The 13,136-nt window shown below is 45.8% G+C and overlaps 1 protein-coding gene across 1 annotated transcript; it reads right to left on the reverse strand.

Moving 5' to 3' along the window:
* Positions 1–224: 224 nt before the first annotated feature.
* LOC131243795 (L-type lectin-domain containing receptor kinase IV.1-like) lies at positions 225–2,460 on the reverse strand. Its single transcript, XM_058243377.1, has one exon. The coding sequence runs from the start codon at positions 2,364–2,366 to the stop codon at positions 363–365; it is 2,004 nt and encodes a 667-aa protein (XP_058099360.1). The 5' UTR covers positions 2,367–2,460; the 3' UTR covers positions 225–362.
* Positions 2,461–13,136: the final 10,676 nt, after the last annotated feature.

The raw sequence follows: 13,136 nt of genomic DNA on the forward strand, positions 1-13,136 counted from the left end.
TGGTTCCGACATCCAGACCGTTGATATAAGGGGCCTCACATCAAAGTTGAGGCTCATCATATCAACGGTTTGAATCATGGAAAGTTAGTGACCACTTGTACTTAGTTATACAGAATTACCACACATGGCACGGCGCACTTCGACCACTTATGTTTGCGAACCAAATGAAGTTAACTTCCACTGCGTTATAACAAAGCAGTGCAAAGCTACCAGACGAAAGAAAGAAAGAAAAAAAAGATGACACGTCACCAACAAAGCGGCCTCACTTGCTGCTTTTACGTCAGCTTCAACCCCATTTTTCTATCACCTGGAACGATTCTATTAAAGCATGGCAAACTCGCACCGTTATGGAACACCGTCCATCAACGGCCACTGGAGAGGACCGATTCTGGCACAGATGATGTGCTTGCAAATCCCTTTTCCAAAGAAAAAGAATATGGGAAGTGTAGATCATCGGACCCTTTATGATGTCCCACCGCCAGGATCGCCGCACCCAAACCATCGAATGAGAGTTCGGGTAAAGGTGCATCGCGGTCCAAAAACTGCATTGCCTGCCGCATGCTCGGCCTCTCGGCCGACAATGGATGCGAACACAGCAACCCAAGCTTCAGCACCATCTCCATCTCCTCCACCTCATAGACATGTCCCAGTTTTGGATCTACCGCCGACAGTATCGTCCCTCTCCTCCAGCATTCCGACACCCATTCGACCAAGATTTCCTCATCCGCCGGTGATCGGGGATCGATGGGCCTTCTCCCACAAGCAACCTCGAGCATGAAAGCTCCGAATGCGTACACGTCAGTGCTTGTGGTGGCCTTCCGGGTCCTAGTCAGCTCCGGGGCGAGATATCCGAAGGTTCCCACTATGTGGGTCGTCTGTGGATCAGTCTCATGATCGTACAATCTGGCAAGGCCGAAGTCGCCTAATCTACCGTTCATATCGCTATCTAATAAAACATTGCTGGCTTTGATGTCTCTGTGAAGGACCACCTGCTCCCATTCCTCATGCAAGTAGAGAAGCCCTGAAGCTACTCCTTTGATTATCCGAAACCGTCGATTCCAGCTCAACATGGACTCTGGATGGTTAAAGAGGAACTTGTCCAGACTTCCATTGGGCATGAAATCATAGACCAGCAAAAGCTCCTTCTTTCGCCGGCAGTAACCAAGAAGTTGCACCAAGTTCCGGTGACGGAGCCGACCCAGGCTCATGATCTCGGCTATGAATTCCCGCATCCCTTGTCGAGATTCATGAGAGACTCTCTTCACAGCCACTTCAATCTTTGAGGCTGATAAAACTCCTCGGTAAACCCTTCCGAAACCTCCGACCCCTAGGAGCTCTTTGTCTGTGAAGCCCTTAGTGGCCATGAATAGATCCTTGTACAAGAATCGATGTGTCCCGTATTCGCGTTCCCAGTCCTCTACTACTTCAGCGAACTTGATCTTCCTTCTCACGATGAGACCGATGGCCAAGATGGACGTTAATGTGAAAAATACGACAATAACGGGTAACCCAATTATTAAAAGTTCTGATTTCTTTTTGGGTCCTATCCGTGGAAGCTTAGGAAGATGCCAGGAATCAAGGACCGGAGCCTGACCGTTCATCTTAAAGCTCCATCCCAAGATGTAATGAGATACTGGAATTGCCTTGGTTGATGCAGAGAAACCCATATACATATTCTCTAATACAATCGATGACAGATTCACCCGCCATGACAAGAGTGGACGATTAGGTTTAGGTAAGTTGATAGGAGATAATGTTACATTGAGTTGGTTTTGGATACCATTGTATTCTATCCAAACATGCATTGGTTCTCCGCTCACAAGGCTTAGATTCTGAAACCTGCCGCTCATATTACTAAAGTAAGCTGCCGAAGCGGACCTGTTGGAAACTAAGCCATTGATGTCAATTCCGACATGGTTGTCATTGATATCACCGAATTCTGGATCAAGGACCGTGTCGAACTCGATGATAGCTATGTGATTTGATGAATTGCCGATGTCCTTTGGGTTGAAGATTCCCCAAAATTGACCTATTTCACCTTCTGGGAACTCTTTTGAAGGTGAAATCACAAAGGCGACACCAGACGCACTCACGTTCGGATACCGGGGTCTGATCGCAAAGACGAAATTGACAGAGAAAGATTGAGTTTTACCATGTGAAGGTTTGAAGTGAAGGGGAATGGGGTGGAAGGCGTGGCCCTTTTGACGTGTGGAATTGGTGAGAAGCAGTAGACCATTGGATGTGATCTTTGCCGAGCTGTCTAGGCTTATGTTAGAGCCGCGGAATCCGTTGTAAATGAAACCGTAGTCGCCTTCGGAAGCAGCAAGTCTCATGAGGAGAAAACACATTAGGAGCTTAGAAAACATGGCTGAAAGCTTACGATGGCTTCCAAGTTAGCAGATTTTCATGCTTTGGTATAAATGCAATATAGTATCGTCCATACCAGAGAGAGAGAGAGAGAGAGAGAGAGAGAGAGATTGTTGGTTGGTTCGTTAGGCAGTGCACACCGTGATCTTGGTCATTTACTTACCACAGGGTGATCGATCTGAGCCATTCATTAGGTAGTGCTCACCGTATACATGCCATATACAAAATAAAAAATAAAAAATTCTGGCGAATAAGCTCATCAATAGAGCCACATATGTACGATTGAATTTGACCCTTTGGACTTTTTTTTTAGCAGCCAATTTTTCTCACACGTGTTATTTTCTGATCAGCGGATTGAAATTATTTTTTGGTTTACCACATTTTCCCAGAACACACTTCTTGATGAATGGTCCGGATCACGGACATGCGTGCCATTTAATGTCGGGAATGACATCCAACATGGTATCCGCAATGCCGGGTCCCGCATCCAATCAAAAGCCAAATGCGTGGTACAGGTATAGTCACGGCCGGAGAGAGAGACAGAGAGTCATAAGTCATACAACTACGCTGACAAGTCAAGATTTGAATAGCGAACTAGAAAGCCATGAGTTATTTGATACTCTGGCAATCGTGACTGTTGATACGCATGCACATAATATTGGTAAATCTAGGATTCATATATATATATATATATATATATATATATATATATATATATATATATATATATATATAAATTATACCGTTCGAACCATGCAAAGAGTGTTATATATAGGGACAACAGAAAAAATAAAATAAAATTATTAGACAGTGCTGTTATCAGATCGGAAGAGAATTACTTGTAGATTTGAGACTGTTAGCTATTTTCATTTTAACCATCTGTTAGACGGAGACCAATTGTCCAGATAGAAAACCAGCCCATTTAAACTCTTTCTCATTATTTTCACATGGTGAATCCTACGAATTCAACATTTCGAGCACATGGGAATCCTACGAATTCAACGGATCGAGCACATGGGAACTTCCCATGAGGTTGAGCTGTGTGGGCTTCACCATTATGTATGTCGAACATCAGTACCGTGCATTTGATGGGTCCCCTTTAAATTATGGGATATCCTAAAAATCAGGCATATAAGGAACTCAAGTGGGCCATACCATCTAAAAGCACGTGACTACATGCCTAAAACATATAAAAGCACTTGGTGGGCCCACCTGAAATTTTATGCTTCTAAAACTTGGTCTGACCCCTCATCCAAGTGGGACACACATAATGGATTGGCTGTAATTGTGAACCACATCTTGGTGGGCCCAACAAATGATTATGAATGTTTTAATGGGAGGGTAACTCCTCTCAACTTTTGTATGTGGTGTGACCCACACAAATCATGGATTGACTTGATTTTTAAGCCCGAGGCCCACCATGGAATGGTGGATCTGACTGATGAGGTAGATTTTTGGCAAGCATCATGGTGGGTCCACACAACTCGACCTCACCGAGAGTTCCCATGAGCTGGACCGCACATAAGCATTTCCACACACACACAATATATATATATATATATATATATAGGGAATATCATACACACTCTACTAAGCATGGGACAACGGGGGACACGGATTGCATCCTACTCTGCCCGTGTTTAGCCACCATGAGGCAGATGGGGTGGGCACCGTGATTATTTGTTTATACAAGCCGGTGATCCCTTTTCTTAGATCATTTTAAGGTGGGGGCGAGGCAAATCCAGTGCTCAAGTGACACCTTAAAATTAAGGAGATCCAATGCTCCACTCCAAATGGTAAGTTTGGGTGGCATTAAATGAATAAAGCATTAAATGTGAATTGAATTAAATGCAAGAGTTTAAATGTGAATTGAATTAAATGCAAGAGTCCCCTCTCTGATGTTAGTGTTTTATCCGCCGTTCAACACTTTTCTCGTATCATTCTAACTTATGATCGTAATTCTGAATTAGGTCCACAGCTCCATTGGACTACACCAAAGGAAACTGCATTGATAATGACACCCACCATTGAAACCTTTCTAAGGGCCACTGTGATGTGTTTTTTTACCATCTAACCTGTTAATAAGGTCATGTATACGTGGATGAAGTGAAAAAACAAATGTCAGCTTGATCCGAAACTTCTCCCGCACTTTTCATGGCCCACCAAAATTTTGGATCAAAGTAAAAAATTGGGCCCGAGGGATTTCATAAGGTGTCGCTTCACATAAACCGTTCAGATTATGTAATATATTTATATTATATTTATATATATGTATACGTATAATATATATATATTTATTTATATATATATATATATATATATATATATATATATATATATATATATATATATATATATATATATACGCACACATTCTTACGCAAGCACCCATGAGCACATAATCTGAATGGTCCACATGATGCGGCACCCCTTAAAACATCACAAGTCCAACTTTCGGCCTGATACAAAACTTTGGTGGGCCATGACAAAAGGAAACAGTACTTTCCTCTCTTGATTTGCATTTCTTTTTTCTATGGCCCACAAGAGTTTCGTATTGATCTGAAAGTTGGGCCCATAAAGTTTCAAGGGATGTCACATCACATGAACCATTCAGATTCCGTGTACATGAGCATTCATATATATATATATATATATATACACACACACACACACACTCACGTGCACACCGGTTCTCACTAGAATTCAATAGAACTTTTTTTGAAACTCATTACACGTGAAGTGGGCCCAAAATCTGAATCGTTCATGTGTTGTAGCACCCCATGAAGCCTCATGGCCTGACTTTCACTTTGATCTAAAACTTTTATGGGCCATGGAAAAGAAAACAATTTCCTCCCTTGATTTGTCTCTCTCTTTTACCATGGCCTGCCAAAGTTTTGGATAAGGGTAAAAGTCGGTGTAACACCCTGAACTTTTCAATACCGGGCATTGAAAGTTCTCGAGCGTTACCTTAGGATTTAACCTATTATGTACATGGGTACAGTACCAATCTATCTTTCTTTTCTTTCTTTTTCTTTTTTTTTTTCAAAAAGAGGGCTTTTGCCTCAGAAATTCATTCAAGAAGATCATGTACATCCATTCGGGTGGGCCCTTACAAAAAGACTGGGACCACCTATCGTAAGCTACACAAACAAACAGAATTAAGCAGAAAGGCAGCACCCCAAAGGACCCGGGGCTTGCCACAGGAGAAGCTAAGGAAAACTCAAAAATCTGCTTGGAAGGAGACTATGAAATCTGCACCGAGGTAAGGCCCGTTCTATCTAGAACCAGCTCCCCATGGGTGCGAATAGGGAGGCCAACAGCGTTGTCATAAAGATTGGATCGCTGATTGGCGCTCGCCCAACGGGCAAGACTGTTACCTACCTTATTGGCCTCTCTCGGGCAATGGGAGATGGAAATAGAATCGGAAGAGCGAAGCGATCTGAATTTGCTCTTCCAGTAATAGGCGATCCAGGGGCCGTCAACTGGGCTAAACAGGACATCAACCACAGAGCGAGAGTCACTTTCAACATCAACTAAAGTCAGCCCTTTGTTGGAACAAATTTGGAGCCCGTCGATGATTGCTTTGACTTCAGTAAGAAAGCTGGAACCCTTCCCATAAGCCTTAGAGAAGGCAAAGATGAACTCGCCCTTGGCACCACGACAGACCCCACCACCACCAGCTGGGCCTGGATTACCTCTAGAAGACTCGTCCACGTTGAGCTTTACTCTCCCGTGGGCAGGCTAAGACCACTTCACAAAAGACAGGGAGCGAGGGAGGGAAGTGGTCCTGGGGAGCTGGAGATCGATGAGGGCGTCTCTATTAGTCTGGTTTTTACACGGAGGGAGAGGGAACTCTTTGAAGAGGAGGGACAGCCAGGATCGGATCTGGCGCACGGTCTGCATGTCGCAAATGGGGACACCTTCGAAGCGATGGGAGTTCCTAGACTTCCAAATCTCCCAGAGGATCAGGCCTGGGAGAAGCCCTTTGATGATGCCTAAAGGAGAGGAGTTGTTGGCCAAGGCCCACCACTGAGCCAGCCGACCCCTGGTTGATTGGTTTGGGAAGAAAGCAACAAAGAGAATGGTTGAAAAATAGCCCTATGTGGTAGCAGCTAGCTCTCCTTCTGCAAGTAGGTGATCAAGGGATTCCTCCCTTTAGAATGGTGGTTTGCAACACTCACAGGAGGAGGCTAAATGGACCCCTTTGGACTTAACGTTAGAGTCGATAGGGATGGCATTGAACATGATTTTCCATACAAAATATGCAATTTTTGGAGGAAGTTGTGGGAGCCATGTCCAATTGGCCCGCGGACGGATATGACCCTTGATGTGAGAGAGCTCCCTAGCCGATTTTATGGAGAATTTCCATGATTTCTCCCTGGCCCAAATCACCCTGTCATGCCCCTGGTTAAGGGCTAGGCCTTCTGACAAAACGTGACGCCCCACGGAGTTAGGAAGAACATGAGGCAAGGGAGCAGACAAACCCTTTGGCCCAATAACGTCATTAATCTTCAGGTTTCAGAGGAGGGGAGGGACGATGCCTTGAATTAGGTTTTTTAGGGGCCCCAGCCCTATCCAGTTTTCTTCCCAAAAACTGTTGTTCCCATCCCCCAAAAGTAAGCGAGAGTTTGCTAGAAGCATGTCCTATAAATTTACCAACTTCTTCCATGTTGGGAAGTCAGACTGTTGCTGATTGGAGGCTACACGGACCTCGTTAATCCCGTATTTGGAGCGCATGAAGGACCTCCAAAGGTTGCTCTCCTGACCAAAGTAAATGGACCAGGCCCGCTTCAATCTTAACGACGCCGCAATTTCCCTTAAGGGAGTGATACCCAGCCCTCCCTCTTTGGTAGGGGAAGAAAATTTCCTCCAGCTGATCCAATGAAGATTTTTCTTGCCTTCCGACCACCCCCAAAAGAAATCTGCAAAGGCAGATTCGAGAGTCACCAGAGTACTCTTCGGGACTTCTATCATCGTAAGGGTGTGGATTGGGATACTCGAAAGGACATGCTTTATGAGAATTGTTCTAGCGGCCTGGTTTAGGAAACGGGCCTTCCAACCTAAGATGCACTTCAGAATTTTCTCAGTCAGGGGCTGAAACAGGGATGCTCTACGTTTCCCTTTGGTTAGCGGGACACCATGGAAGGAGAAGGAAGATGGCGATCTGGCAAACCCCGTAATCCTTGCCGTAGCCCAGACTCTACTTGAAGCCATTTTGGAGGCCGCAATGAAGCTGCTTTTGGCACTGTTGAATTTTTGCAGAAATGCCATCAGATTTCTGACCGAGGAATGACCACCGTTGATGAAGATTGTTGTGTCATCAGTGAAAAGAAGGTGAGAGATGATGTGGGCTCCTCTTCTGGTTTGATATGGCAGACATAAGTTGGATGCAATTAGGTTTTTAATGCCCCGACTGAGCACGTCCATGACTAGGATGAAGAGACTAGGAGAGAGAGGGTCTCCCTGGCGGAGGCCTCTTTCCGATTTGAAGAAGCCCGTTGACTCTCCGTTGAAAATGACCGAAAACCAGGGTCCCACCCAACACTTTTCTACCAGCGAGATCCATAGCTGATGGAAGCCGAACCTGTTGAGAACATTTTTCAGAAAAGGCCAACATACGCGGTTGTAGGCCTTTTCCAGATCGATTTTGAAGATGATGCTACTTCCCCTGATTTTCTTATCAATGTCTCGAAGGAGCTCTTGAGCCAAGGCGACGCTATTCGCAATTGATCTACCCTTTACAAAGGCCATTTGCTCTTCGGATATGAGCTTAGGCAGGATAGATCCGAGTCTAACTACAATCACCTTAGAAAAAATCTTGCGTACACAATTACAGAGGCTTATAGGATGAAAATTAGAAAAGGACTTTGGGGCTATACATTTGGGAATTAAATATAAGAGAGTGGCTAAGAAGGCTCGAGGAAGCGTACCTCCCTTGAATAGGAAGTTGATAGCTCTGAGTAGATCCGTTGCCATGATGGTCTAGCAAGATTTAAAGATGCCCCGGAGAATCCGTCGGGGCTAGGTGCCCCATCCAGAGGGAGCACAGAAACCGTGTTCTCAACTTCCTCCAAAGAGACCGGAGCCAGGAGGGACTCGTTGTCAGCTTGGGAAACCATATTGGGTATGATATTGGTGAAGTCTCTAGCCTGCGCAGTAGGTTCAGCTGTGAAGAGGACCTTGAAGATATCAGCTGCAGCTTCTTTCATCAGGGACTGGTTAGAAATTGTATAACCGTCTTGTAGCACAATCTGCCTGATTTGGGTTCTTTTGAGGCGGTCCGAAATTGAGGCGTGGAAGAACTTTGAGTTTCTATCCCCCTCTTTTAACCACCTATTTCTATATTTTTGCTTCTAAAATAACTCTTTTAGAAGCTCAAGGCGAGATAGTTTGACTCTTTCGATTTCAATGTTCGACAAGGTAAGTGGAGTTGGTGAGGAAATAGCCGAATGTTTAAGAATGTCCAAATGCTCTGAAGAAGATTTAATCTGGGCAAAGATGTTACCGAAAGACTCCTTGTTCCATATTTTCAGCGCTTCTTTGGTGTTTTTCAACTTGAGAAGGAGATGGATCATTGGGTTGATGAAGACATCAAAATTCCAAGCTTCAGATATAACCTGTTGGAAGCCTTCATGTTGGGTCCACATTCTGTGAAATCGGAACAGTTTTGGGGAAGATTGGGAGGCTGAAGGGGAGGAAAGGAGGAGCGGGGAGTGGTTGGAGTGAATTCTAGACAGGTGTCGCACACATAAATTCGGGAAGGATTGAAGCCAGCTATAGGAGCAAAGAGCACGGTTGAGCCTGGCCCATTTTCTGCTAGATCCGAATTGGTTGTTACACCAGGTGAAAGCGTTCCCCGAGAAGCCCGCATTGATCAGGTTGGCTTGGTTGATCACTTCTATGAAGTCGGAAGAGCTGGGGCCAACCAAATAGTTCCCTCCAATCCTCTCCGATTGGGCAGTGACTGCGTTGAAGTCCCCACAAACCAACCAAGGATCTGAGAGGTTTCTAGACAGATTGACCAAATCAGCCCTTAAATCTCTCCTATTTACGTACGCGCATTTTGCGTAAACACATGTGAAAAGCAAGGGTTGAACAAGATGAGGAACTCTGGCCCTAAACGAAATGCATTGGTCAGAGGAAGCAGGGGACTCTACTAAGATTGCAGCATGGTGGAAAATCCAGATTTTGCCCCTTGACGCTGCGTTCGAGAAGGAACAATGGAAGTCGAGCTTGAGACCTGTGGGAACTCGCTTAGAATCCGGTAACATGGGTTCTAATAGGATGAGAATGGCTGGTTTATGGATGGAGATTAGCTACTTCATGTGCCTGATCGAGGGAGAATTGCCTATCCCCCTCACATTCCAGAGGAGGATACTATCCATCAGAAATAGTTCCAGAATTGATGGGCCTATTATATTTACTTCTCTTCTTGCCTTGCCATGATTTCAGATAGCTATTCAGGAGCCTACCATCTAAGAAATCAACTGATTCGTCTTGTAATTCCCTACTCATCTCTGAATTTGGATGATCATCTGAAGTCTCATGATCACTCTAAGTGTTTACTATTCCAGACAATGAGTCTGACTCATACTCAGTTCCAATGGGATGGATATAATCTGGTGGATGGAGGGTTGAGCTTGGAGCTGTTGTTGAAGTATGGAGACAGGCCAATGTGGATTTGTCCGGTGTCAAGAGGGACCACTTCAGATAAGGGAGGGGAAAGCAGTCTATTAGTAGGGACCTCAGGTGAGATGGAATGGGGTGAAGGGACTGATTCCTGAGCACCCTCTGGAGGGGAGAGAGCAATCTTACGAGAGGAGGTTGAGGTGAGGATGGGGAGATGGGAGAGTTGGTGGCATTCAGCAACTATGTCCAGTTACTTCGCATCGGCCACCAGCCTGGCTGGCTGCCTGATTTGCACCTATGAAGGACTGTAGTTGGAGTCGTCTGGAACTTGAACCGTGGGGGATTTCATTGGATGGTGGCAACTGTGAAGGCAGAACTGTAGTTGAGGACTGCAATTCACCACCGGTTGTAGGACCTGGGTGCTGTCAAGCTGGGATTCCAGCAGACTGGGATGATTTAAGGGTCTAGGTGGGAAGCCAATAGCCAGAGGTTGGATTGAAGTAGGAGTGGCTAGTATGACTGAGTCTCGCGAAGACCCTACGGAACTAGAGCTCGAATCTGGGCTAGCCGAGGGGGAAGGAGCTGGAACCATCTGAGGGGCATTTTGTCGAACGGGTGGAGTGCGTTCAGTGGCTGCTCCCTTGTTTTGATGGAAGGACGTAATAACCCAATCTTTAGTATTGAGGTCAGTGTGTGGAGGTTCCTTTGGAGGGGGTTGGGAAGGGGTGGTTGGATTGGGAGTAACTCCTGAGAGCTCTAAACTGGCGAAAATCAGATAGACTTCCTTTCCCACTTTCAAATTCACTACTTTGAAGATTTCCCTCCCTGGCCTCAAGGCAAGCTTTAGCCTTGCAAACATTTGGAAAATTCCGAGTCTGGTTGTCGAATCCACCTGGATAACCTTCCGGAAGTGCTGGGCGATGTCGACAATTGTAGCTTCGAACCAGGCGTGAGCTGGTATTCCATAGAATCTTACCCAAGTCCCACTGTAGCCCATCACTGACCTAGGGTGCCAGGCCTCAAGTCTCCCTAACCCCATTGTTGAGTGCAAAGCTGAGTCAGCAGAGAAGTCCTGTAACTCCTCCGAAGATTTAAATTGCAAGAGGAAAGAGTTGGGAGATAATCTAGTGATGTCGACCGTCGATGCTACAAACCTGGAATTTCTGATGGCCCTGATTAGCTGAATGATCGGGGTAGTCAGGTCATATGGGAAACCGACTAGGGCCTTTTCTAAGTAACATTTTTGGATTGCAATAGCTACCTCATCCGCGATGACCGTACATGCTTCACTGTCTCTGTCCAGCTGTTGTGGGGGGTGGGAGGGAGGGGTTTCCTTTAGCACAAAGCTGTAAGGTTTAGGGTTTTGGGGGAAGGAGGACTGGATCGGTTGTTGGGTGGGGTATGGGTGCCTTCTCGGCTTAGAAATCGCCGCCTGGACTGTGACCACCCTCTCGTCGATTCGCTTCCCATTCAAGACCCCAATGGCTACCTTAGCTTCTTCTTCAAAAAAGAAGCATACAAACACGAAGCCCCTGGGTTTAACCGAACCAGGGAATGTTGGAATAGTGCACTTTTCCATACCTACCAAAGATCATTTCAATATCAGTTCGAGAGCAATCAAAGGGGAGATTACCTGCAAACACGGTGAATCCCGACACACCATGGGATCCAGACGATCGCTGGTTTGGGAGGGGGTCACGTTCCCCCCTGCCGTCTCATAGCTAGCTTCTCTCGATGCGGAAGTGAGTACCAATCTATCTAACCTAGCCTTGCATCCTTGCCCTGATGCTAACATAACCATTGGGGATGATCTCCATTCCTAGATCAAGCCATCTGACCATTGATTTTAAAGACTAGACCATCCATCATGAGACTTGACTTATGCACTTCCCTCAAGTAAATTAGAGAATGATCGACTATCCGTAACGATTTAGATGTAAGTTCATTTGTAAGATATATTTGGAAAAGTGCATACAAGCCTATAGAACCATTGAATTTCACAAAACTCTAAGATCAGTGATAATTATGAAAAATGCCACAACCTAAACCCCAAATCCCAAATCACATATTTCAATGATTCGGTTAATGTGAAATTTAACACCAGGCCTATACACCATAAATTAACCATACATGTCAGTTTTATGTCGTTGGATCCTCATAAAAGTGGCCTAATGGGGAAATCAGCCCTAACCATTGATTATTATCGACTTGATCTTAGGATATGCTTCAAATTTGGGCTCAACCCCTTAAATTAGATAGATAAATGAATGGACGGTGTAGATCTCTCATGCAGCAATCATAGTGGACCCCAAAAATGAGTTGCGTGTACAACACTGTGGTGCACCCGCTATGCACCGCATCAGGAGTGTCGGTTAGCACGCGCCGACCTGACTCCTGTTCGAACACGGAGAGATTTCCTCTCTGTTTTCTTCCGCTGCACAACGGATGGACCCCATCCGTCTTGAAAGATGCTGTGGGCTACCCTCATGGCCCAAGTAGATAATCCGAGCCGTCCATCGTGAACAGGACGAAATTCCTACTAGAACCATATTAGACAAGTGCTCCCATGCACTCACACGTGCCTGCAATAGCGATCGCAAAGAGTCCCTTTCTGCTCCGTTCAAACCGTCGCCACGTGTTTAACTCCGGGGCCCACACCGAACTCGGATCAAGAACGCCTCCCTCTGGGCTAAAATTTCGAGAAGAAACCAATGGAATGTGAGGATCTAACGAAGGATTAAGATGTGGGCCCCATCACGCTTCCGCAGGCCGGCCGTTCGGCAATCCGCGCTAGAACCGCCGCGTCTGAGGTTTCCGCAAAAGGGCGTTTACGACCGAGATCTCGGGCCCGATCAGGACCGTCCAAACCTCACAGACGAAAGATTCGAACCTCTCCATGGAGGCAGATCGGATCGGAAGTTGGACAATAATCCATCACGCCGCCTCGATCAGTGCTGCGTAAGAAACAGGGCAGCGTATTACGGACGCCTTCTGTCCAGCGTAGCGAAACGCCCTGCGTAAGATTTACGCAGGGCAACCGGGAATTTGTGAGAGAAGTCTAGAAGCCTCTCTCCAAGCCCATAAAACCACTCCAACGCTCGGAAAAGAGAAGAAGAAAGATGTGAAAGAGAGAAAGAGAG

The sequence above is a fragment of the Magnolia sinica genome, chromosome 4, assembly GCF_029962835.1.
Source record: "Magnolia sinica isolate HGM2019 chromosome 4, MsV1, whole genome shotgun sequence".
NCBI lineage: Eukaryota > Viridiplantae > Streptophyta > Magnoliopsida > Magnoliales > Magnoliaceae > Magnolia > Magnolia sinica.